General features: G+C 37.9%; 1 protein-coding gene across 3 annotated transcripts in view; it reads left to right on the top strand.

The window, feature by feature from the left end:
• LOC107553319 (regulatory-associated protein of mTOR-like) overlaps positions 1-27,267 on the top strand; it is a 302,737-nt gene that overhangs the window by 73,205 nt on the left and 202,265 nt on the right. For all 3 annotated transcript variants that reach the window (XM_016235517.1, XM_016235516.1, XM_016235515.1), the window contains one exon: positions 20,035-20,210. In XM_016235517.1, the coding sequence (XP_016091003.1) occupies positions 20,035-20,210 (176 nt within the window). The remainder of the gene's footprint in view (positions 1-20,034; positions 20,211-27,267) is intronic.

Raw genomic sequence — 27,267 nt, 5'->3', positions numbered from 1 at the left:
GCCTATGTACCAACATATAATATACACTCTCGTTTAGATCATCAGAAGACGAATTCATAGATACTAAACATGGTAAGATTACATATAGGTAAGATTACATGAACGAGTGGTTCTATCATAAGCATGCATAAAACAGTATACAAAACAAAAGACAATATACAAGAACAGTAAAAACATACACAATGATCTGAAGTATATGTGTGTTCATTCAAAGAAAGGTTTTCCTATGAATTAATTAGAGAAGAGTCCATTTTTATGGGCATTATGTGTCTTTCCTTTGGAGAAATGGAGGGAGAGTTGCTCTGCCCGCATTCCTTTAGGCAATAAAACCAGTGATATCAGCATTGGTTGCCATGGAACCAGAGGCCTGTTCTGCCTTTCTGAGGTGTTAGATGCATTTCGGGGGAAGGGCCCATAGACCCTCATAGTTGGTTTGTTGATTGAGGGGTGTTACAGAGTATTTGTTAAATACAACAAAAAAAAATTGTGTCTGATTGGTCCAGACGCTAGTCTTTTAAAATTCTGGCAGTTTAATGCCTACAAAACGGCTGGTAGGGACTACAACAGTTCCTTCATGGGACCTGCCCACTGTGCTGAGGGCCCTGAAGGGCCCCGCTTTCGAGCCGCTACAGGCCGCCAACATTAGGTCACTATCGCTAAAGACTGCTCTGCTTCTAGCACTAGCATCAGTAAAGTGAATAGGGGACCTGCAGGCGCTCTCAATTAGCCCTGCCTGCCTGGAAGTCGGGCCTAACGACTCTAAAGTTGTCCTGAAACCGAGGCACGATTACGTACCTAAAGTGCTCTCCACTCCATTCAGAACACAGGTCATTACGCTCTCCGCGCTTCCTCCAACTAAAGAGGACAGAGAGCTATCTCTGCTCTGCCCCCTCAGGGCGTTGAGAATCTATATCGAGCGTTCCGCTCCCTATAGGCGATCGGAACAACTCTTGTCAGCTTCGGTAACCGCACCAAGTGGTTTCCGGTTACAAAGCAAAGACACTCTAAATGGATAGTAGATGCCATCTCGCTAGCATACTCTTCCTTGGTCCTCCAATGCCCCATTGGAGTACGGGCCCACTCGACTAGAGGCATCGCCTCGTCGTGGGCATGATCCAGTGGTGTGTCCATTGCGGATATTTGTGAGGCGGCCGGCTGGGCCTCGCCGTCCACATTTGCGAGGTTTTATAACCTGAATGTCCCGGCCTTACAGGCCAGGGTCCTTTCTGCTTGAAATGGCACGTGCTGCGTAAACAGACATGACAGAGAGCCCTTGGCCGTACCGCACCCAAGTTATCTGGTATTGTTCACCTGTTAGCTCTCGACCCCTGGGTGTCGAAGTTGTGGGTATACTCTGGAACGATTAACCAGGCCGGGTGTGACCTAGAAAGCTCAGCCCCTTTTTAGCCTTGGGTTATTGTTGACTTCTCTATAAGCATTGGTTGCTTATTGAAGTTATACCTTAGTCGTTCCACTACATTAGCACGGCGTGATTGAACTGTTCCCATATGCATCTAGCAAGACGCAGTATGAGTGAAGTATCGAAAGGGAACGTACTCGGTTACTAACGTAACCTCGGTTCCCTGAGATACAGGAACGAGTACTGCGTTGCTTGCCGTGCTATGTAGCTGCACGACTCAGTCATCGCTTCAGTCGAAGTAAACCTGAGAATCCTCTGTCGAGCGCCCGCTTATATAGCCAGATGCCCCGCCCATTCTGGCGGGCTTCGTCGCCATAGGCTCGTGCTGCTCCGCTGCCGAGCCATTGGTTCGTTTTTTAAGCTCTGCACGAACCAATGGCCGTGTTTTTTTACTGCGTGAATGAATAGGCTTCAGTTCAGGAGAAAAAAGGCTTTTTTCCCATATGCGTCTAGCAAGACGCAGTACTCGTTCCCGTATCTCAGGGAACCGAGGTTACGTTAGTAACCGAGTAAATTTTTCTCAAAACAAGCTTTCCTCCGCTCTGTACAAAATACATTGATTTCAAAGCGCTGGCGTCTGGGAGACAAGTCCGAAGGGACCGTTTGCAAAGTGTGAAACGTGAAAAATGTTACTAATAAAATACTCAATAACTTCACAGTAACACACTGTAGTGTCACCAAATTCAGTTCACACATATATAGGGAATATATAGGGGGGAACCATATTTCTCAGGCCTTTGGGAAAATCTGTTCCCCCTGTGTTTTCGGTGTATAGGACTGTTCTGTAGATTAAAGTTGGGTAACACTTTCTATGAAGCCCATATTTATAATACATTATAAGGGTATTCTTAACGCATTATAATGAATGCATAATGCATTATATAAAACCTTATAATTTGTATCATCTCATGAATATTCATAAGAACAGTTTTAATATATTATAATATTTACTTATTTGTGGTTATAGCTTTTAAGAGTATGATGATTTATAACACAATGAACACGTTGCATCCACTTTTACAATGGATTATATTTCTCATAGTTATAATGTATTATAAGTCTCCTATCTTGCCATTTTTCTTATGCTACTTAAAGTGGTCAAAGACCACTTATAAGTAGTAGTAATAATAATAATAATAATAATAAAAATGTTTTCTCTCAAACAGCCATAAGATCAGAGATCAGATCAGATTAATGTGTAATATGACACATTTTCTTTGAACTATTTTTATTGTAATATCAGTTTGATTATTTTGATGGTACCCTTTAAACAGCTGTTGATAAGTGACTCTGCAACTACATATCAACTAGCGGTCATTAGAGTATTAGTATGTCTGCTACTGTAAATATTTGCTAACACTTTATTTTGATGGTCAACCAACAGATAAACTGACTATAAGTGTCTTAACATTAGCTCCACAGGAAAAACTCAAATAACACTCAACATCTAACCACTCACAAGCTGTAGTAAGATACTGTGCAGATCTTAAATAAACAATGTCAAGATATGATACAGTCCATTATTCTGCAAATAAAGTAGATTTAATATGGTGTTCATTGTGTGTTATAAATACTCATCATACTCTTAAACTTATAACCACAAATACGCAAGTATTATGATATATTATAACTGTTGTTATGATTATTCATGAGTTGATATAACATATTATAAGTTTTTTTATAATGCATTATGCATTCATTATAATGCCTTAAGAATACCCTGATAATGTATTATAAATACGGCCTTCATAGAAAGTGTTACCGAAAGTTGTTACACGTAATGATGACACTTAAATACATAACCAGCATCACTGCAGTGCTTTATGAAGCCTCAGAAGGGAATATATAGGGGGAACCATATTTCTCAGGCCTTTGGGAAAATCGGTTCACCCTGTGTTTTCGGTGTATGGGACTGTTCTGTAGATGAAAGTTGTTACACATAATGATGACATTTAAATAATGCATCACCAGCATCACTGCAGTGCTTTATGAAGCCTCAGAAGGGAATATGGGAGGGGGTGGACCATTTTTCTTAGGCCTTTGGCAAAATTTGTTCCCCCTGTGTTTTCGGTGTATGGGACTGTTCTGTAGATGAAAGTTGTTACACATAATGATGACACTTAAATACATCACCAGCGTCACTGCAGTGCTTTATGCAGCCTCAGAAGGGAATATATGGGGGGAACCATATTTCTCAGGCCTTCGGGAAAATCTGTTCCCCCTGTGTTTTCGGTGTATGGGACTGTTCTGTAGATGAAAGTTGTTACACTACAGGTAACGAGTGGAGGACAGAGGAGCCTCTTAAAGAAGAAGTTACAGGTCTGTGAGAGCCAGAAATCTTGCTTGTTTGTAGGTGACCAAATACTTATTTTACAGAGGAATTTACCAATTAATTCTTTAAAAATCCTACAATGTGATTTTCTGGATTTTTTTTTTCTCATTTTGTCTCTCATAGTTGAGGTATACCTATGATGAAAATTACAGGCCTCTCTCATCTTTTTAAGTGGGAGAACTTGCACAATTGGTGGCTGACTAAATACTTTTTTGCCCCACTGTATGTATTTGACAAACAACGTGAAATATACCTTATGTTGATTGAAAGTAGGAAATAACATAATAAACTGACGCTTGAGATAATAAAGCACACATTTTCCACTTCTAAATCATGATGTCGGGATTTCACGCATGCGTGCCGAAGGGGAAACGGGAACTGAATTCACTGGAACACCGGCCGGAGCGACGAGACAAAAACATTAAAAGCCATTATAAACGAGGCATTTGTTGCATCCAGTGGGGACATAATTACGGATTATAATGATTTATACTGTCTTTTTACACGTTGCGTTGCATCGCGGCGCGTAAACATAAAACCATGTCTGCATTTGTGAGAAATGGCAAACAAGTGCTACTCTACACTGCTCAAAACTCGTGTTTGGATCATCAGTGGCAAATTCTTTAAATATGAAAACGTACTTACAGTCTGTGAGTCAGAACAGCCGGCATTGTAGTCTACTCTGCCAGGAAACAGTCCTCCATAAAATGTGCTGCACACATCTAAATATTTGGGTTGAACTGTTCTGGAACAGTGTTGTAAATACAACTTAATCACTGATTTCTAGTCGTGTCCTCTTTTGGAAGGCCATACAAAGTAGTTTCGCTTTCACAACGAAACACACAGCATCTTCACGACATGGTGGCCGAGGCAACAACAATACTACAGTGAGAATAAAAGTTACGCCGCCGCCTTCTTGCGTGAACATTTGGGTGGCGTTATGCAAATCTTCCCACATCATGATGTAGACTTGTGGGGGCGTGTTAGAACGAGCCGTTTTAGGTAGGTGTGGTTGACTCTTAACTTTTATAAAGAATATCTCTTTGAATTTGAGACTTTAGTCTTTGCAACTTTACAGATCTTCTTTATGTACCAAGAGCTTGTAACACTCCAAAGAGAAAGAAAAAATTTAAATCCCATCATATGACCCCTTTAAAAATGAGGCATTAACACATGTTAGACTGCACCCCAAACACAATCAAGCCTAAAAAAAAAAAAGTGAACCACCACTTTAAATTATTTATAGGCAAGTTCGAGATTGTCAAGTAAACGGTTATAAGAGCGGGGAATTTTTTGTTGTTATTGTTGTGTGTGTGTGTGTGTGTGTGTTAAAGAATACAGTTGAAGAATTGTTTTAAGGCAGTGTTGTGGATCAGACATCCCTCTTAGAAAATAAAAGATATGGATGGATGGTGGAAAATCCAACATCAGAGGCAAATCTGTTTGTCATTCTGAACCAGAATGATGAAACATCCAGATGTGCAGATCTGTTACTTAACCAATCATCATCTCTCTCTCTTTCAACCTCTAACCCCCCCCCCCTCATTTATTTTCAAAAAGATAGTGAATCATTTTAATAAATACATTTATAAACGGTTATAATAATGTAAAAATAAAATGTAATATTCAACAGTTGGACACTTTTATATGCCATAATCTTGTTTATCTCTCTTGAATTTCATAACATTGAATGGAGAGCAGAAGCAAAAAGTTGTCCTTTCACTATTGATATTTACATATACATTTAGTCATTTAGCAGGTGTTTTTATCCAAAGCAACTTTTACATGTGGGTAATAGAAGCAATCAAAACAACAAAAGAGTGACAATATACATAATAATATAATGAATAAAAATTATAAAAAGTGATAGAATAGATAGAGCTAGTGTTAGAGGGTTAAGCTATTATTTTTATATTAATTAAAAAGAAAACAATTACCGGTAGATAGTATAGAAAAAGAACAGAATGCTAATGTTAGAGGTTCAGGTTTTTTTTTTTTTTTTTTTTTAATAAAAAGAAAACGAGTAAATAGAATAAAGGGTTCTACTGTAGGGTCAAGTGTAGATGGAAGATATGTCTTTAGATGTTTATTCGAGATGGATAAAGACTCTGATCAAGTTGGGCAGGTCATTGCACCAGCAGGGAAGAGTTAAGGTAAAACTCTGTGAAAGTGATTTTGTGCCTTTTTAGGATGGCACTGCAAAGCCTGTTCTGGAGGGCACTTAAGTCTGTAGTAGTGAATTTAGGTAAAGGGGTGCAAATTTGTTGTTTTGTATGCAATTATCAATGCCTTGAATTTTATGCGAGCAGCTCTTGGTAGCCAGTGCAAGTTGATGAACAGAGGTGTGACATGCAGACTTTTTGGCTCATTAAAAACTACTCTTGCTGCCGCAGACTGGATTAGTTGCAGAGGTTTGATAGAAATGGCTGGAAGACCTGCCAAGAGAGCGTTGCAATAGTCCAGCCCTGACAGAGCAAGAGCTTGAACAAGGAACTGTGTAGCATGTTCTGATAGAAAGGGCTTGATCTTCCTAATGTTGTATAGGCAAATCTGCAGGACCAGGCGGTTTTAGCAATGTGATCTCTAAAATTCAGCTGATCATCAATCACAACTCCAAGGTTCCTGGCCATCCTGGAAGGTGTTATGGCTGATGCACCTAGCTGGATGGAGAGATTGTGATGAAGAGTTGGGTTGACTGAAACCACAAGCAGTTCTGTCTTGGCAAGGTTGACTTGAAGGTGATGGTTCTTCCTCCAGCAAGAAATGTCTGTTAGACATGCTGAGATGTGAGCAGCTATCGTTGGATCATCAGGATGGAATGCGAGGTAGAGTTGAGTGTCATCAGCATAGCAGTGATACAAAAAGCCATGTTTCTAAATGACAGAACATTTATGTTAGGAAGTGGTTAGATAAGGAATATCAGCTGTGCTATTTTTGTTTAGTTGCTGAAGTTACAACATGGAACAAAGCACAGAAATATGGCAATAAAGAAACAGGCTAGTCACACACTGTCTCAGACTATCAGTTCCAATTCTGATTCTGCTTATCAATTCCCAGTTCCAGTTGCTATGTGGTTAAAACAAAGTCAAACATTTAGATACATTTATTTTATAATTATTAAATCATTATTTATGTTGATTAGCCCCATAAAACCTACTATGTTTTTATTTTGGGGGGTCATTTGATTTGTGACGATGCATTCATACAGGAATTATATTCATTAAAATTATTAATTTTACCATGGTAAATATGCTATATTAGCGAGGAAGGTCCTGGCAGATCGCCAGGTCGGGTCCTCGCAGATGATAAGATAAGAAAAGAAAAGTTGCGCACACAGGTCTTCAGCGGAATCGAAATTGTAATTTTACAAGTATCCGATTCTGGAATTGGAATTGATTTTCGATTCCCAACCCTATCTCAGACGATTTTCTGTGTGACCTCCTTTGAATTGTGAACAGAAAGCCACCTCTCAAAAATAGTGCTTAAACACACAAATTGAGTTCCTTATCGATACAGTTCACTCGCATTGCGTCAGCTGCTGACGCTTGGGGGAAAAGAAAACGTTCCCTGAAATACTGAACCCTGACTGGATAGTGTTCGTGCAGCTGCACAAACAAAATCTACTACTATTTCCCATAGAAAAGTCCTGACAGCAGAAAGACACTTCATCTAATCAGCACTTCTACCCTGCGGCTATGGAGATAGAATTGTTGCTTAATTCCAAATAAATAGATTATGATCCACAAATAAATGTAAAGAGATTAACAAAAATTAAACATATTGACAAATAAATAGAATGAGATACACAAATAAATCTTAAAGTTTCACAAATAAGTAAAATGAGATTTACAAAAAAAATAATAATATTCACAAATATATATTTATGTCGCAACCACAACATTGCCTGCCATTTATTTGTGTATTGCGTTCTGTGCATTTTTAGATCGCTCCGCGCATTTGTGAAATCGCGTCTTGTGCATTTGTGAATTGCGAAACATTTCTTGCGTCAAGATGTGCTGACAATTCACAAATACGTGGACTCCACCCACCATCTACTCAAGCCAATCAGATAACAGACAGATTTAGCTGACGTAGCACGTAATCGTAACACGCTCTTGCCAATCATGTTTTGCTTTACAATCAGGGCGGTCTCGTCCTAAAATAACTTCATTCATCTGCATTGGCTCAAATAGATAATATAAGGGTCATAAAAATGGGTACAGTAAAAGAGGTTTAAAATTGTATTTCGTTAGACCATTATTAGACTGTGTATCATGCCTAGCCACAGTATTATATTTTACGTGCCTGTGAAAATGCCAGAGAAACAGCGCTTGATGAAGTGTAGTTTAGTTTATACTTCCGTCTGGCTCTGCAGCGCGAGCACTCCCCAAACGGACGAGGCGTTTATACTTGTCGCGCTCGGCATTGTAACGTCAGGGGGTGACTCGGAGTAATATACCTTTATCACAGCGGAATTGATTACCAGAAGTGCTCGTTGAAGCAGTGTATCGATTCTTCCGGTTATGTATATTTTTCAATATGCTGTAATCACCTAGTTGAATAAAAGCCTGTTAATAAAATGAGCATCTGCAGGATGATTTCAAAATTCGGACATTTTCAGAGACAGGCGAAGAGATATTCTGATGATTACTGTGTACAGAATTTTCCAAACTCAACAGAACTTGTAGTTTTAATCCAACGTAACGATCTGAGAAAGCAGTAGCTCGTAAACATGCGTGATGATTTCACCACACTGTGTCAGTGCTCATTTAATAGTGATTGCGATGCTGCAGTGTGTGCAAGACCTGATGAATAAGATCAGAATAAACATATTTATTCATTTGTATTAAATTTTAGTCATCATTCTGTAAGTTTTCATTTACAGTCATTTTTACTGTATGTAATTCACATATTTATGCCAAAATTCTTAATTAATATTCAAAGTAATGCTATCAACCTTATACTGTTTAAGATTAATTTGCCAAAATGTTCAACATGGTTACATTTCTTTAAGGCAACGTCCGCGCATTCATTCATCTATTTTAATACTGCTCTTACGAAAATCAACCATGGTATGTGCAGTAAAACTGTGGCAATACGAATGTGCTCCCACGTAACATCGGCAAAAAATAGGAAAGAGGATTCTCCCATTAGTTTTGATTGCATTGCGATGGGACTGGAAGTGGCGATACACTGCTTCACTTACTAGATGAAGTGTGATAAAGGTCTGTTGCTCTCTAAAACTATCAGGAAACAGTGGTGAGAAGTAGCAAACTTGGTGTCTTACGTAGAGTTCATGAATGAATTACATTTCTTTATGTATAAACTTGTTTGTGGGTTCATTTGGAGGACATACGTCAAAAAAATGTTTGGTTTTTAGTACACCATACCCACATTACAAAAGAATCATGTAAAACCCCGTAAAGTTTGAGATTAGTTACAAAAAAAGTAAAAAAAAATGCCGTGCACACCGCCTCGCAAAAAGGGGCCTCACGCACTCAACACGCATGGCCACCCACTCCACGATGACGTAATTTTCGCCGCGCGCACCTTTGCGTTCGTGGGGACGTGGCGAGTATAAACTAGGCTTAAACAAAGACTAAAGGGACTTTGGCTTAAACCAGGCTTTAGACTAGTGCGTGTGCGCATTTACAGTGCATTCTTTCACTGCATGATTTAGTTTATTAAAGGTGACATACAGGGGCGCGGGAAGATGTTTTCGGTTGGGGGGAGGGGGGCTAGCGTCACGTGGTCATGAGGATTCGGCTAATCATCCCATATAGAAAACATCACAAGTAAAATGAATCATGTTTATAAAGATAAACATGGGCTTATCATAGCCCACTTACAATTTACATTTCAGAGATCATTACAAATAAATTATTAAATGCTAAAACTGAATAAATTTAAATGAACAAACTTGGCGTTGCATTTGCAACCATGTGAAAACAGGAGGTGCTGCAGCCCCCCCAGCACCCCTACTTCCCACGTCCCTGGTGACATATCATGAAAATCTGACTTTTCCAGGTGTTAAGTGCTATAATCAGGTCCCCGGTGCATCTACCAACCAAGGAAACGTGAAAAAGATTAACCCAGTAACTTTGTTTTGGTAATCCTTTTTCTGCAAGCGTCTGAGAAAACAAGCGCATCTGATTTTGCTCCCTTGATGACGTGGCAAAGGGATCTCGTTATAATATTACCGCCCTTTAATCTGTAAGTTTCCACCCACGGCGCCGTCATTGTGTTTTCGCAAGCAACAACGGTGTACCAGCTCTAATGCCATGGCGAAAGTTTGAGCAAAACATGCTAACTGTTCTGTCATTGGCTACACAGACGAGCACAGACCACTATTTAGAGTCCCTGCCTCAGAGGAGAAAAGAGAGCAGTGGATTTATTGATTTATTTAATGTATATTGCTGCTGCCACACAGATCTAAAATAAACATGCAATTTATTTCCCAGCTGTTTACCTCCACAGACATAACCGACTGTTTTTTTTGTAACTGATGTGTGTTTTTAACGTAAACTTGTGTGTGAATGAGAACGTTGTTTAGTACTCACATGCTGTGACAGCCGCTTTCTGTCCCTGTGCTTCGGATCTCAGAAAACCATATATCAGAAGTTTAAACTTGTATGGTTTAAAACGCATGATTTCAGCACGATAAACATGATAATCAGAACCAAAACAGATGTCTTTTTAGCAGGTACCAGCTGTAATGGCGCAGCTCTATTCTGGAAAAATGGCGGGAAGCAGCAGCTCATTTGCATTTAAAGAGACAGGCACGAAAAACATCATGTTTCTGCTTCCACTCAAAATAGGCATTTTCAAAATGATATAATAAATGATCTGTTGGTTATTTTGAGCTGAAATTTCACAGACACATTCTAGGGACACCAGAGACTTATATTACATACTGTAAAAAGGGGCATAATATGTTTCCTTTAAAATACATTTCGAATGATCACAAAATTCAATGGGGGCAGAAAATGTATATCATTTAATATAGTTTATATAAATATCATTTATATATAAATGCCATTTCTTTTCTCCAAAAATCAACATGATTTCAAATGTGATGTTGGTTTTATGCAATAAACAAAAAGTTAATTAAGAGACTTAAATTTTAGACACCATATTGCCTGTTTTTGCTCTATTTCGACAACAAAAATAATTCCAAACAAAGCCACAGCACTGTTTTATATCTTTGAGCAACATGACAGTGTTTACTTCGTTCTCGAATGAATTAACCTTTCAATCGGTTCAATTGCGGTTCAATCGCAATGACTCACTTAGTTTTAACAGTGACTTGCCTGTGATGTTGGTTGTTTTAATTTCACATTTAAAGAATCTTTTCATTTTTTAAAATAATTTCAAATGTCAGTATTCAACGTTTTATATTTAAAATATCAGAACAATATCTATTTGTAACTGCAGGTTAAAGCATCCCACGTCCCCCTGAGCTGCATTAAACAGTGTGACATCTAAATGCCACTTCAGATGCAACTTCTTTGTTTCCTCTGTATTGCAAAGATGAATTTAGTTAATATTAAAATAATTTGCTTGGTAACAGCCCAAATGTCTCATTATTATAACTGGAAAATTATATGCAATAATTTGACTCAAATAGATGATTACGCACTTTAAGAAAAAATGGCTTTATAAATGTAAAAATGCTTATAAAATGTAAAAATCAATTTAAACTTATTGGTATATCAAAAACTTCATACATCGTTAGATCCACATAGCTGCTCATATACATCGGCATTACTGAAAAACTGGGAAACACTGTTGGCTATTGTGTGACAGCAATATAACCTATTAAAAACAAATGTTTATTATGAGGTTGAGTCTAGTTATTTATTAGTCAGTTACTTATTGACACTTTTCTTTCTATCTTGAATAACATGACGCTTCCATAATGAATTTGTATCCAGTATAGCGTTGTTCCCATAGCCGTGATTTAAAGCACTGTTTCTCTGGCATTTTCAAAGGCATGTAAAATATAGTACTGTGGCTTGGCATGATACATAGTCTAATAATGGTCTAACGAAATCAAATTTTAAACATCTTTTACTGTACCCATTTTTATGGCCCTTATATTATCATTTGAGCCAATGCAGACGAATTAAGTTATTTTAGGACGAGACCGCCCTGATTTTAAAGCAAAATGTGATTGGCTATAGCAAGAGTGTGCTACGATTGGTCAGCGTAATGTGGCTGTGATCTGATTGGCTTGAGTAGACATTGGGTGGAGTCCACGTATTTGTGATTTGTCAGCTCGTCTTGACGCAAGAAATATTTTACAATTTACAAATGCACAGGACACAATTCACAAATAAATTCCAGGCAAAAGTTGTGGTTGTGACAAATATATATTTATATATACACATAGTGGTAAAAAAATGTATAGCCTGAATGCACTGTAAGTCGCTTTGGATAAAAGCGTCTGCTAAATGCATAAATAATAATTATTATTATTAATTATTAATTATTTTTGTGAACATGATTTTTATTTGTAAATCTCATTTTATTTATTTGTGAATTTAATTCATGTTTGTGACATGAAATAAAAACTCTAAGATTTATTTGTGGATCATAATCTTGTTTATTTGGAATAGAGCAACAATTCTATCTCCATATGCGGCCATCCAGTGAAGCAATTTCCTTCCTATTAAAAGCATTTCCTATGCGACGTTTGTTTCAGAATGCCATGCCACAAGAGTGGCACATGCAGGGCTTCCCATCATGCCTCGGACGAGCACAGTGATTGCATCACTTGCCTTGGCCGCACCCATACTGAAGCAACACTCACAAAGATGGACTGTTCTCATTACGAGAGCACGAGTCTCGCCTCGCTGCGCTTGCAGATTGCTCCCACCCCCTCACACTCTCCCAGTTCCTTCACCAAGCTTGGCTTTGAGTGGTAAGCCACCCCTTTAAAAGTGAATCTCAGGAACAGTCTGTGATGAGGGGCTATCAAGATATGAAAATAAGCATCTTTCAGATCCACCAATAAGAACCAGTCCCCTGGGCAAACCAAGCTGGAGCACTTTGGGAGGAAGTGGCACATTGCTTGCGACAACTTCTGTGCAGCAGTGAAGCATTCTGCAAATCCATCCACCGCAGGGCCAAATAGCCCAGTGGGGGAGACTGGGGATTCAAGGAAATCCTCCGCAAGACTCATCTATGGAGCCGATAGCGCTGAGGTAGTCCTGCAGGACTTGGAGGGGTGAATAGCTTAGGCTTTCCATCCCAGTGTGTGTGTGTAAAGAAATATTGTGTCAAAATCGTGATTACATTTACATTTAGCCATTTAGCAGACGCGTTTATCCAAAGCTACTTACAAATGAGGACAATGGAAGCAATCGAAATCAACAAAAGAGCAATGATATGCAAGTGTAAGTGCATTTCATTCTGATTAAAATAGAAATTGCAATGTTGATAAAAACATTTTTTATTTCAGTAGTTAACAGTACTGAAGTGTCTCAGATCTTTTTGTGTACATAATGCAGTGGTGCCTAAAACAATGGAAAATAGACATTTGTGACACTGGTGATATGAAGGCAGTTGGATTGAAATATTCAGATATATATACACAGTTAGGTCCATATATATTTGGACACTGACACATTTTTAATAATTTTGGCTCTGTATGCCACCAGAATAGAATTAAAATGAAACAATCTAGATGAAATTGAAGTGCAGACTTTAAACTTTAATTCAAGGGGTTGAACTAAAATATAACATAAAAAGCTTAGGAATTACAACTATTTTTATATCCCCCCCCCCCCCCATTTTCAGGGGCTCAAATGTAATTGGACAAATAAATATAATCATAAATAAAATGTTAATTTTTAATATTTTGTTGAGAATCCTTTGCAGGCAATGACTGCCTTAAGTCTGGAACTCATGGACATCACAAAAGACTGGGTTTACTCCTTTGTAATGCTTTGCCAGGCCTTTTCTGCAGTTGACTTCAGTTGTTGTTTGTTTGTTTCCAATTCAATTTGATAACATTTTATTTCTAATGCACATTTAAATTCAACGTTAGTTGGCCAAATTGCTGTATGTTTTGTTGTTTGTTTTGTTTTGTTTCCCGTCTTTCATGCAGCATACAGCGGTGTTGTGCATTTTGACCAGTTGATGGGAAAAGTATTCTTAAAATGCAATCAAAATTTTAAATAATTTGTAATATATAATTATTCACGGTATTTAGAAGTGCCCACAATAACAATATCGTGCATCTTCATTACCGTGATGTATCGCATTACAGAATACCAGCACAAGTCTACTCAAAACTAACAGCACTAATGCCACGGTATCACCAGCATCTGGTTATTAAAATATAATTAAAATCGTTTAACAGCACAGACTCCGTACTATGCAGGGTTTTAAAGCTGGAATTAAAAATGTCAGAGATGGAATTAATTTGCAGATAGTATTGCAACTGTATAAAAACAGCTTTTTCAATAATTTTGGATAAGAACAGCAAATTAGAGATGGGTCTATAGTTTGCATATATTGCTGCATCAAGTGAGGGTTTTTTGAGAATGTGGGTCACAGTAACGAGTTTAAAACAGACTGGAACCGTCCCAGTCAACAGACAATTATTAATAATACATAAAATGTCTGGACTGACTGTATCGAAGATCTGTTTTAGAAAACAGGAAGGAAGAATGTCGTGAGGAGAAAAAGTAGGTTTCAATTTTAAAGTGATTTCTCTACGTGTCTGAAAAGAAACCACTGTGAGCAGGAGAAAGAGGGATTGGATACAGGTTGTATCGAAGTAAACATTTAAGCTCAAATAGAATTTATTTTTTTCAGAAAAGAAGTTGAGAAACTTTTCACACTCAAAAGAAGACTTAACAGAAGGATTTAGAACAGAATCAATAGTTGAGAAGAGCGTTCTAGAACAGTGAGAGATTTTACAATGATATCAGATAAAAATGTATGTTTAGCAGTCCTGACAGCCTTTTGGAAATTACGTAAGGAAGCATTTAGCATTTCAAATGATATTTGGAGCCAGTCTTTCTACCATTTGCATTCAAGCTGTTGGCATTGCTGTCGTAGTGATCGGATATCGTCATTGATCCAGGGCTGAGACTTATTTTGGGGACAGACAAGCTTTCGAGGTGCAATCAAATCCAAGATGTCCAAACATTTGCTATTAAAAAATGTTATCTGCTCATCAACATCTATGTATGATGTAACAGAATTAGAGATAGGCAGATTTTCAGTCCCCAAACACAGTTCAGAGAAGACGTGATTGGAGTGAGAAGTTGCGTGACCAACGTGCTTGACATGGTAAAGTTTTAGGTGGAGCAGGAAGAAGTGTGGAGAAGAGCACTGGTCACAGGGGGGCAAACCGAGTCAAGAAGCGCATGAGGTTGTCATGGCAACCAGGTACACTGCTCACCAATGTTGCCTAGTCTGCGGTTTTCCCGCGGAATTGGGCTATTTTAACACTGTTGCCGCGGGTTGTTTTTCATGTCCGCGGGTTGAAGCGACTCCAATAATGCGATATTTAGCCCCTAGAATGCCCATTTTAGCAGGGGAACCGCGCCAAAAAACGTGTACTTTACCCCCCAGAACGTGATTTTTAACTGGGGACCCCCTCGAAATGGGTTAGTTTTGGAAAATTGTGGAATATTTGGCTTAGTTTTAAGTAGCAATTGGGCGGGTTTTCTTGTGAAAACCTGGCAACCCTGCTGCTCACGAATTATGGCTGCGCTTCTATTTTGCCGCACTAAATTTGGCAATAAACACGTTGAAAATAATACACAATAAACATGTCTGTCAAAACGATCTCAAAGGAGGCTTTAATTAAGCAAATCAATGAGTGAATTACTCATCCACTGTTTTAAAAAAAATACTTTAGCTGGGTTTCCACTGGCAGGGTCACAATTATCTACAGTGTATGAAGCTAAAGGTTTTTGGGTTAAGGTTCATAATGTAGAACATTTTTAACATTGTATACTGTATGTGCATATAGGTAGCTAGCAAACCAAGAATACAGCTGTTAAGCTAGTCACATTTAGCTGAGTAAGATCATGATTGAGAAATGTTGGATACTGCTGGAAATGCTGGTGTTATGGGGTATCCTATTTATTATTTTAGGATTGTTTTGTTTGCCCCAGTGAAGCATTTCTATTAATATAACTGATTAAGTAGTCAAACTCATTCCATATCAGCAGAATAGTGTGATACAGAAAGTCTATGTCCATAAACAGGTTCTGAATTAATTATGTTGCTGATACCTAATGGTCAAAAGCAGTAGCAAAAGTAACAGGTCAACATAATTAAATTGCAGAAAAAGATTTTGAATAGCTAGGCTGGCTTGCACACTATATTGCCAAAAGTATTGGGACACCCCCTTCTAATGAACAGGTTTGACTACTTTTGTAATTTCCATGAGTACAAATCTTAATGTTTAAGCATATAATGCTATTCTAGGGAATTGTGTGCTTCTAATTTTATACCAATAGTTTGAACAGGACCCTTTTCTATTCTAACACGACAATGCTTCTGTGTATAAGGCAAGGTTTAAAAAGAAAAAAAGATTGATTCAGTCAGTGTGGAAGAACTTGACTGGTCTGCACAAAGCCAAGTCCTAATCCCAGGTGAACACCTCTGGTGTGATTTTAGACCTTGAGCCAAAAACTCATGACCAAACACCAATGACTTGTACATACATATGGACAAATGTATTGGGACACCCCCTTCTTTAGAACAGAAAGGGCACTTCCAAAACTGTGGCATCAAAGATGGAAACATAATTCATGTATTTAAAAATTGAATTTCCATCTTTTTTTGACACAGTTTTGGATGTGTCTAAGATGATTGTACGCATATGTACAAGCCATTGGTGTTTGGCGATGAGTTTTTTTTTTTAGTTTTCCCAATACTTTGGGCAATATAGTGTATGTTTGGTGCGGTAGGGGCCAACCTCATATTCTTTCATAGGGCCCAAAATTGCTAGCGGTGCCCCTGAGTAGCCTACACACAGATCTGTAGAACAAGTAGGTTACAGAATGAAATGAAATACGCAAAAACTAGCCACGAAGAAGTCTATGCTATGTCATTCAGTATAGTTACATTTTCACAAATAACTTTCATAAGAGCACTAGACAAAGTTATTGTAGTCATGTATTGTTGCAATGAACTGATAAAATTATCCACCCTTAAATGTAGTAAAGTATTAACAACTTTTGATGAAATAAATAGGGTATGATTTAAAAATAATCATCCCTCCAAAACAGAGAAAATATCTTTCACAAACATCTACATGTCTGTCTCCTTTAAAGTGTTTAATGAAATGAAATACGCAAAAACTAGCCACGAAGAAGTCTATGCTATGTCATTCAGTATAGTTACATTTTCACAAATAACTTTCATAAGAGCACTAGACAAAGTTATTGTAGTCATGTATTGTTGCAATGAACTGATAAAATTATCCACCCTTAAATGTAGTAAAGTATTAACAACTTTTGATGAAATAAATAGGGTATGATTTAAAAATAATCATCCCTCCAAAACAGAGAAAATATCTTTCACAAACATCTACATGTCTGTCTCCTTTAAAGTGTTTAAAGTGTATATAATGAGTTGTATTTGTAGGGGTTATTATAGCACAATTCTTTAACATTCTTTAATTCATACAGTGAACACTATGCAGTGTTATTTCACACTTAATTATTACATTTCTGTACCTGAATACTACTGTTTATATTATCTATTCTTGTAAATTGTGTATTTCTTTTTCTTTCTTTTTTTTACTGAATGTTCACTTGCCTTTAATCATGTTTGAACTTTCTCAGACTATAGTTTTTGCTGTGGTATATGAAGAAGTACTTAAAGTGTATGGAAAGCAAAGTTACAATGATATAAAATTAGTGTCATTAATTTTTTTGTTTGTATGTTCACACTGATGTTAAAATGACATTTTCTAATTTGTGACATTACTTTTTATGTAATGCTAAAACTGCTGGTCACTTTCAGAACTTTTTCAAGAAAGAATGTGAAACAAATTGGTTATATAATTTTCATTTTTAAATGTTTTAAAATATAATTGAAATAGATTTGACACACTTTAAGCAATATCGTATCATATATCGAATATCACATTTTTTAACAAGGTATGGCATATCGCATTTTTCTTCAATATCGCACAGCATTTTTATTTATTTTTTAAATGCAAGTAATCGCACTGGTGCCTCCATGTCCTGCAGAGCGCGCATCAGCTTCCACTCTCCGCACAAACGATTGGATATGCGCCTAACAGCGTTACTTAAAAAAAAAAAACTTACATTTAACGAACAAAAAAATGTTCCAAACGTGTTTCTAAATTAACTATAAAAAAACGAAACGAAATATAATCACTTTTCCATTACATACAAAACTGAACTGTTTTAATAGCTGAAACAGTAGTATAAGCTTTTTTGGGAAAAGGGCAAAAAAGACTGACCAGGGCCTATATTTGAGGCCCGTGCAGGGCTCTAATCCACTTCATCCAACGTTGTTTTGTTCTTTGTTTTCATCTGTGAGCATGCTTAAGGAGGGGAAGAACGAATAAAGCTGCCACCATGTGTATCGATTTTCTGATTGGAGTATTCCAGTACAAAGGCGTCTTTGAGGAGGGAGAGAGTGAACACATTGTCTCCCAAAGGTACCTCCCCAAATACCCTGCTGGAAGCTGGGGCTTGCCGCAGTCACTGAAAAAGTCCTCTGCACATTCTCCTAGGTTAAGTGGAATGGGGTGTGCTAAGAGCGTGGGTGATCCGTTTTACGTCCTGCAAACCTGCAAAGACCCTCCAAAATATCCCCCTGAAAGTCCCCCCCCACCCCCCCCCCCCCCCCCCCACACACACAAAAAAAAATTTATGCGCATACCCTCAGAAGAAATCCTGCAGGCCCCCTGATTTTTAGAATGGTCACGGATCAGTGATCTCCATGTAAAAAAAATATTGTGCAGAGTAGACCAAACCGTATGTCGTAGAGACTTGAAACTTGGAGGGATGGTAGTACTCACACCGCCTACAACGTGACCAAGGCTCGCCCCAATCGGCCTGACGGGGGCGCTACAGTGATTAAAACTATGAAATCGTTCATAACTCCTAAACTGTCAGTAGCAGGCTCAAGTGTCTTATGTTGTTGGAATGCTTGGCTCACGCCAGACAGTCAGATTCAAATATTTAGGATATTTGCATTTTTTTAAAAACCTACTTTTGCGAACTAGTCCCATATTTTTCACCCAATCGGAACCAAACCAGTGCAGAAAGGCTATGAATATCAATAATTATAAAAAAAATTGAACTTTCGACTGACCATTGCAAAGGGGTGCTAAAACGAAAGGGACATGGCCACTTTTAGTAAAATGCCTATAACTCCTGAACAGAATATTTTCATATCAGAATATCTTATGAACAGAATATCTTCCAAACTCAGAACACTTATGTAAAAGCTCTATCTGAGGTCACAGGAAAAAAATCGCAGAGCTTGGCCACTTGGTGGCACTATAAGAGGGGGGGAAAAAAACATAAAAATGATCATAACTGTCCTATCAACATGAAAATTGGTGTGCACGGTTTTGGTCCAAAGTGCCACAAGTGTCTACAAGGACATTTGCGAATCTCAAAAAAAATGGTTGCCTTTGGCTGACGAATTTTGAGCACCTAGTAGACAAGGTTAACGGAGGCCGATCGTTTTCAGAATTCTACTCATTTTAATTAGTAATTATACTTTTACTTTGCTAAAAAATTTTTTTATAAACTATCCATCATACAACAGAAGGCATGTAGTAGATTGTGTACAACAGGTTTTTCAGCAAAGTTTTCATTATTTAAAAAAATATTTAATGCGCAAATATATATATATATAAAAAAAATAATTTGAAACTAAGTCATGCAACTCAAGTCAACAACCCTGCCAAGTATTTACCATAATATGAGTAATTTAATTAAAAAAAAACTGTAAGAATAGACATCACAAAATAGTAATTCTGCCAGAAATTTGTCTTGTCTCTCAAGATGTTGCTAATTGAAATTAAAGACATACCCTATATTTATCAACTTTAAGTGACTACTGATTAAATGTGAAGAATGTTAAACTTGCATCAGACTGCATGACGACTTGTTATATTCACCTGAAAGTCTTCAGCAAGGAAAAACAATGTGCTGAATGTTGACATCTGCACAGCAAATGATTAAATGTTCTAAGATCTCATACCCAAGTCTTTGGAGACCTGCTTTACTGTTGTTCACTGGTTCTCATTATCTTTTACTAGGTGGCAGCAATAAACCCTAACCACCCACTGGCTCAGATGCCCCTGCCTCCCTCCATGAAGAACTGCATTCAACTGGCCGCCTGTGAGGCCAATGAACTCCTACCCATGAACCCTGACCTCCCTGCTGACCTTTTCACCTCCTGTCTCACTACACCAATCAAAATTGCCCTACGGTGGTGAGATATATGCTAATTACACATGCATTCAGCTGCATTTACTCATATGATGTACTTACAACCCAGAATAATAGTGAGCCACTCAAACCAGGTATTTTGATCAGAATAGCCCTTATTCTGGCTTGTTTTATTTACGCACATTTAAAAAAAAAAATTCCTGTGTGCTCTACAAAGTAAACAGGAGATTAGCTAATGGAGGTTAAGTATTCAGTGTAGTCACTCATTATATATATCAATAAGGGATCATGTGCAGTTACCAGGTCATTATTGCAAATTAGACACCATGGAGGGATCTTGTATTACCCTGAAGGGGTTTATTTTGAGGTATTGACTTGAGGATTTTGAGGTTACATAAATAAATAAATGGATATTGTAATGGTGTCATGGAATGCTTTTTTATTTTATGTATTTATTTTTGTTATTTAATATTTTACTGTGCTTCCTGAGGAACACTTTTAATTTTAGTATTAGTAATTTTAGTCTTTTTTCTCCATCAAAGTCACTCGTAATTTAGGATAATGCTTTATAATAACTAGTGCTGTCAAACGATCAATCGCGATTAATCGCATTCAAAATTAAAGTTTTTGTTTGCATAATATATGTGTGTGTTCTGTGTATATTTATTATGTATATAAATACACACATACAGTATATATTTTGGAAATATTTACATGTCTATATTTATATTTATATAATTTATATTATACATAAATATATTTAATATATAAAAATAAATATTTTCTGAAATATAAACATGCATGTGTGTGTATTTATATATACTGTGTTGCACGCAGGGCGTCGACTGATCTCTCAGTATTGAATTAAACCACTTTAATTATTGCTCAAACTCGTCATGACATCTCGTGGACTCCTGTAGCGAAGGTTGGTGAGTCACGTTTATGTCAGACCTTGTGGTCTGTGTGTGTCTGGATATACTGGAACTCTAATAAACCGAATAAATCTATCAATGCAAATCTCACCATTAAACATGGGGGCATTTAAGAGGATGACATCATAACGAAAGCTAAGGAGGTTGTACATTTGTGAAATGAGTTGAAACGGTTGCTGCAGTTATAAAGTGTTTATGATTTTTTTTTTTTTTCACTTTTTCCCTCCTCTTGGTTTTTTTTTTTTTTTCTTTTTTCAAATAGCTAGAAAGATGAGTTAATGTGCTTGTTAATGTTTACTAATAAGCAGAGTTGGATATAACGTGTTACACGGTACTGTAGTGTTACTGTATTCTAATTACTTTTCCTGGTAACGCAGTAATGTAATGCGTTACAGTTTAAATTTATGTAAATTGATTACAGTTACTAATGTCAATAAAATTACGTTACTTAAGTTACAAATGCAGTGTTAAAAAATATGAAGTAAAAATCATGTTTTGCGCATCAGTTTGCCCTTTTAAAAAATCACTGGAGATTGTGAGCTAAAATGCAGATGAGTCCTACAACATTTAGATGCAATGAAACGTTGCATCTTTCAATATTGCATCATATTTCAAAATGCTGCACTCGATTTCACATATTTTAGTCTGGCATTATAGTTTGGGAAAAGTTCAACAAGTGAATGTGTTCAAGTTTATGTCACAGTAACACTAATATAAGTAAAAATAAATGACTCATCAGAATGAGATTCTCCGCTGGATTAAGCCGCGTCGCATTTCATTCTTCTTCTGAGGTAAATTCAAGGCTTATTCCTCACAGTGCGTCGTCTTCCAAAAACGAACAGTAGCTGTAATGAACTTGATGAATCTTTCTTTGTTTACAAAGGTGATGTGAGCGTTTACATGTTCGCGCATCTCAAGCCTTGTTTTGCGTGGATGATTATAGATGTGGCCTTTAAGAATGCGTATTTTTTCACGTGGCAGCCTGCAATTCACCACACGTGATCACGGAGCTCCCTGCAGGCGCTTTTTCAGATTTTTCTAAAACACTGTTGTGCTTCACACAATATCCACCAGGTGGCACAAGGAACAACATTCTGTAGTTAAACACCACGGCCAGCTCTGTGGTGCGTTTCCCAAAAGCATCGTTAGCCAACTATGGTCACAAGTTCCGTCGTTACCAACATTGTTCAACGAGTCGGTGTTTACCAAAACCATAGTTCAAAGGAACATTCGCAAACAGCAGCGTAAACTTAAGTTGTTGAAACTACAGCTCTCGACCTGTGGTTAGAAGCATAGTTTCTTGTTAGTAAGACATGTGGGCTTATATAAATTATGCTCTTGGGCACAATAAGCAAGCTAACATGATGCAGTACAGTCTATATCTTCCATTCTATGGATATAAAAATGCATTTTAATCTATGTATTTTTGCGCGTCCTCAATAAGCGCCGTTTTAGAAGAGTGAGCATGTGCATAAATGCCTAATGGGACCCCATAGTATGATGTAAGAGGGACCCCCCATGAATCAAACATCAAATAAAGCAAAATGACAGGGAACTGTGGTTGACTTTGTCTGATCTTCACGAAATTTCATAGGGACATTGCCTTCATCATGACAAACAAATTCCCTATTAACTTTTTTAGCTCTGCCCAACAGGAAGTCGGCTATTTTGGATTGTTTGAAAATGGCATGCTGTCGTTTTCGAAACAACCCTCCTAGGGGATTCATGTAAATGGCACCAAATTTCGGTACAATCATGCCAAGACATTGGAGATGTTAAATTGCGGATTACTTTTTTTATATCTCAAATTGGACATACTGTTTTTCCACACAATTCTAAAAACTTCCAAGTTAGTTTTTCTCCTTTTGCGCTCAAGACTACAAGTTTTTTTCTTGAGAGAATGGGTATTACTGTTGTACCATGGCGCAGTAAGTTTTTCTCTAACCTTTTTCAATTTGATGGGGGCAACAGCTTCTAATGTATTAGAGAAGATGGTGCCCATGTTGCTAGTTATTTTGTCTAGTTCATGTGTACTTATGGGTACACAGAGCAGTTGAGATAAATCAGGCAGGTTATTTGTGAATCTGTCTTTGGTGACTGGAACAACAATAGTTCTGCCCGGACGATAACGTGGAGCCATATAGTTAATATCAGTAATACGCAGCATGCACGATACAAGGAAATGGTCAGTAACATCATCACTTTGAGGTACGATATCTATATCAGTAAGATCAATTCCATGCAATATAATTAAATATATTTAATAATTAGATTAATTATTTAATAATTAATAATAATAATTAAAACGGTGTTGCCACGGCGACGTGGTAAAGAAGCATCAAAGCATGAAGCAGGAAGTTTCCTATATTTACCTGTGTGCATCATGTGATTTACTTCAAATAGTTTTTCTTTTTTAATAAATCTGCAAAAATGTCAACAATTCTGTGTTTTTCTGTCAATATGGGGTGCTGTGTGTACATTGAGGAAAAAAACTGAACTTGAATGATTTTAGCAAATGGCTGCAATATTGTTAAGAGTGAAAATTTTAAGGGGGTCTGAACACTTTCCATACCCACTGTATGATTAGCTTTGTGGGCTGATCGCATTGATGTGGCTAGTGTGGGCCATGGCTGTAGCGCCACCAACTGGTGGAAGGAAGTAAGACATTTTAGCAAACTTTTTCCTCTTTCTCTAAATTGCTTCAGATGTTTTTCTAATAACAACAAACTACAGATTTAAAATGATTAAGTACTGGAAAAGTAAAGTACAGTAAAATACTGTTGCCATGACAACACATTAAACATTATCCTTTTCATGATTAATCATGTCTTTTGAGGTACTTGTCATGCTTCAATTTTCATGATCCTTTGCACACTCGTCAGAGTCTTCTCTTTTTATGGCTTGGCAAAGGTTCATAGATGTGCGTGCACAGTGAGCTCTATAGCGCCACCTAGAATATGGGCATATTCAGGGAAATCTGTAGTGCATTCCTTTTCAGCTATGGTCACCAAGCTTTGCACATATATAGATCTTATCAAGTCGGACAGCTTTCACACCACAGACATTCACCTCCACCCAACAGGATGTCAAATATTTTTGACTGGTAAACAGGAAGTGTCTCATATCTTCTACATTCATTGTGTGATTCACATTAAACAACACAGAATTGTTTGGCCTTTTTGGCTGATCACATTAATGTAGCTATTATGGGTCATGGGTGTACAGTAGCACCACCAACTGGAAGAAGAAAGTATCGCATTTACAACAGTATGTTTATCCAAACAGCAAAAACAGTTAAAATGTATGGCAAACAAGAGCTGCACGATTAATCATTACAAGATAACAATTTAAACACCCATTCAGGCTTATTCTTAATTAACAAAGAGTCAGCGGACATGTATGACATAAATGATCACAGCTTCTACTTTTTTCACCAGAATGGTTTGCTTTCTCTTATGACAAACTATAGCTTGACTTGAACCAACATAAGAAATAAATAGTGCTATGTGTTGTTTTTACACAAGTATAATCTAGCGTACAATTACATTTTAATTCCCATCAAATGCCCCTACATTGTTCCTCAAAATCACATATACCGATACTCCCCTTTTATCCTGTTGTGCTCTTTGCCCTGGCTACGGATTTGAATATGTGCGAGGGCCCTTCGTTCCCCTCGGACAGGGGAACAACTCGTTATTATTATTATTTTTTATTTTTTTTACCATCTAAACTTTTTTGGGGGGGCCTTAACGTGCTGAAATACTCTTGAAAATTGGCACACACACATCGGAAAATGCGGTCATTAGGATGCCGCAGAGGCTGGGACCCCGGCGTGGCACAAGGGCTCTACAGCACCCCCTGGAACACAGTCAGAAAACTTGAAGGCAACTTTCTAATTTACAGTCAATAGCTACTGTAATGAAATGTAACTCTTTTGAGAGGGGAATCGAATCTGAAGATTCAAAATCCACCTGATTGAAATGATTCCAAATTTGATAGTTTACACTTTATCAACTGTTCGTCCAGTGAGATGTTAACATCAGTATATCTTAACAATTTGGATATTTGTATTATCCCTGGCCACAGGTTAATACATGCTAGTGATAATTTATAAGTTACGAGCTAGGTAGCAAAATCTGGGCAAAGTTTAACTTTAAATACACAACACAAGACAATAATTCTTTATAATGAAACATTCATTTATTTGAGCTATTCTATAGATTACATGGTATTAAACTAATGAAAAAACACACACAGTTCGAAGGATGAGAGGTAACGGAGTTCAGAGGAAGTCCCAATAGTAAGTTATTCGTTCTTAGATTGCACCAAGAAAATCACAAAAGCAGAGATTTGGCTTATCTTTAGTTACTTAAGATCAATTCAGCACCAGTTTTCCAGCTAGTAAGGATACCTTGTTTTACTTGCGTTTGAGTTGAGAGCTGAGAGGGGTTTTCCTCGTTGGCTCCTCCCAGGGAATCCCGCAGCCTCTGATTGGTTGCCGATCTGTCGTTTGGATGACGTCTTTTTGGGAGAGCCCTCGTGGTGAATGGGTGTTGCTTGGTTACGGAGGAGCCTTGAAGTTTGTCTGAGAGAGCCTGAGTTTGCAAGACTTTCAGTTCTGCAAAGTTACGAAGCTTCAACGAAGTGTTTGAGTTCTGGAGTCTCGCTCACGTGATGTTACAGCGTGTGAGCACTTTGTAGCGCGGTCAACAAGGCGAAAGCCTAAGATCGAGGGAGCGAGCGAGCACTGATCTGTTCATGCATTGGGTTTTTAAGCGAGCCGATTTGGTCCATCCCAGAAGCGATTGTCCCAATCGGACGCTGTTGCAGGGCTTAGCCACGCCCCCATACGGTTCCTCTTTGTGCATAAATTAACATGCTGTTCAATTCATCACTGGGGAAATGTCTTTGCAGGTTTTGTTAATAACTTCTATAAAGTGTCGTACACCCACTGTTCAAAATAACAGCTTTTCATTCCTTTCAATGTTCTGCAATTATCACAAGTTTTCATTCAACACTAAACTTCACATATCTTACACACATATTAATAGCTTTATCTGCTAAAAGGGGTTATAGAACATTGATTAAAGTTGCACCGATTACATGAAACACATCAAGCATATAGAAGACATAAAACATATTATTTGTGAATATAGTTGTCCTTTTATACTTTTAAATGATTGTCTTTTGAAATCATCTATGCGAGTTTGCGTGTTCCATTGTCTGCCGAGAGAAACATGCGTCTTTCTGGAATGTATGGATAAAGGGTCAAGAAAGTCACGTGGTGTAGGTCTGCTGATTTTCCCGCTCAGACGATGGAGCTGTAAATCTGTCTTTCTTGTTTATTGGATTATCGATTTATGCTGAAGCTGGTCAAAGTTACACTGCACATCTGGTCTGTGGAGGGTCTTCAGACAGAGGGAGTTTCTTCTCTCCTGGTGATTGAGTTAGGGTTTTAGCAGTTCCGATCCCCTGAGGGATAAGGACCAGGCCTTAACAGGAAGCCGGTCCAGACAATCGGGCGTTATGTTGACCATTAATTAGTTTTACAACCGCAGATGGCTGCGGAGGAGAATCTTTAGTTTGTTTCTTTGGAATGTGGTTGTTCAATGGCTCACGAGGTGGCCAAGGGTTTATTCGTGTCTGTTCGACAGAGATCCTACATATATCCCCCTTTTGCTCGGTGAGGTTCCCGGTGCGAACATCGGCGGGCACTGGAACAAGAGAAGAAAGAGAGAACAAGAGAGAGGTAAGAGAGAGAGAGAGAACAGGCACTCACAAGACACAAACAACATCTCCATCACTAACTGAATCCTGGTGCAAGGCTTAGGTAATTTGGGGATAATTGGGTTAGGAACACCTGAGATGACGTAGGGGTTTGTTTAGGATTATCTAGAATTGGGTCGTTTAGATTGCTCTATTTGTCAGAGGTTCGACGAGGCAGTATAGGTGTAATCTCAATTAGGTTTGTTGAGTTCTCAGGTTCAGGTTCTTGGTCAGTTTTATCACGTCGGAACATGCACGGAACACCGGACGTGCACTTGTTGAAAGACTCTTGGACTGCATTCAGTCGCTTGTGGAGGAGGAAGGCAAGTGTCAGTCACAGCATATCCTACAATAGTAGAAACGCAAAGCACTGTGTCAGCGGCAGACCAAGACCGAATGATT

The sequence above is a fragment of the Sinocyclocheilus grahami genome, unplaced genomic scaffold (genome assembly GCF_001515645.1).
Source record: "Sinocyclocheilus grahami isolate Dianchi unplaced genomic scaffold, SAMN03320097.WGS_v1.1 scaffold469.1, whole genome shotgun sequence".
Classification (NCBI taxonomy): Eukaryota; Metazoa; Chordata; class Actinopteri; order Cypriniformes; family Cyprinidae; genus Sinocyclocheilus; species Sinocyclocheilus grahami.
This window is presented reverse-complemented; position numbering and strand designations above follow the sequence as displayed.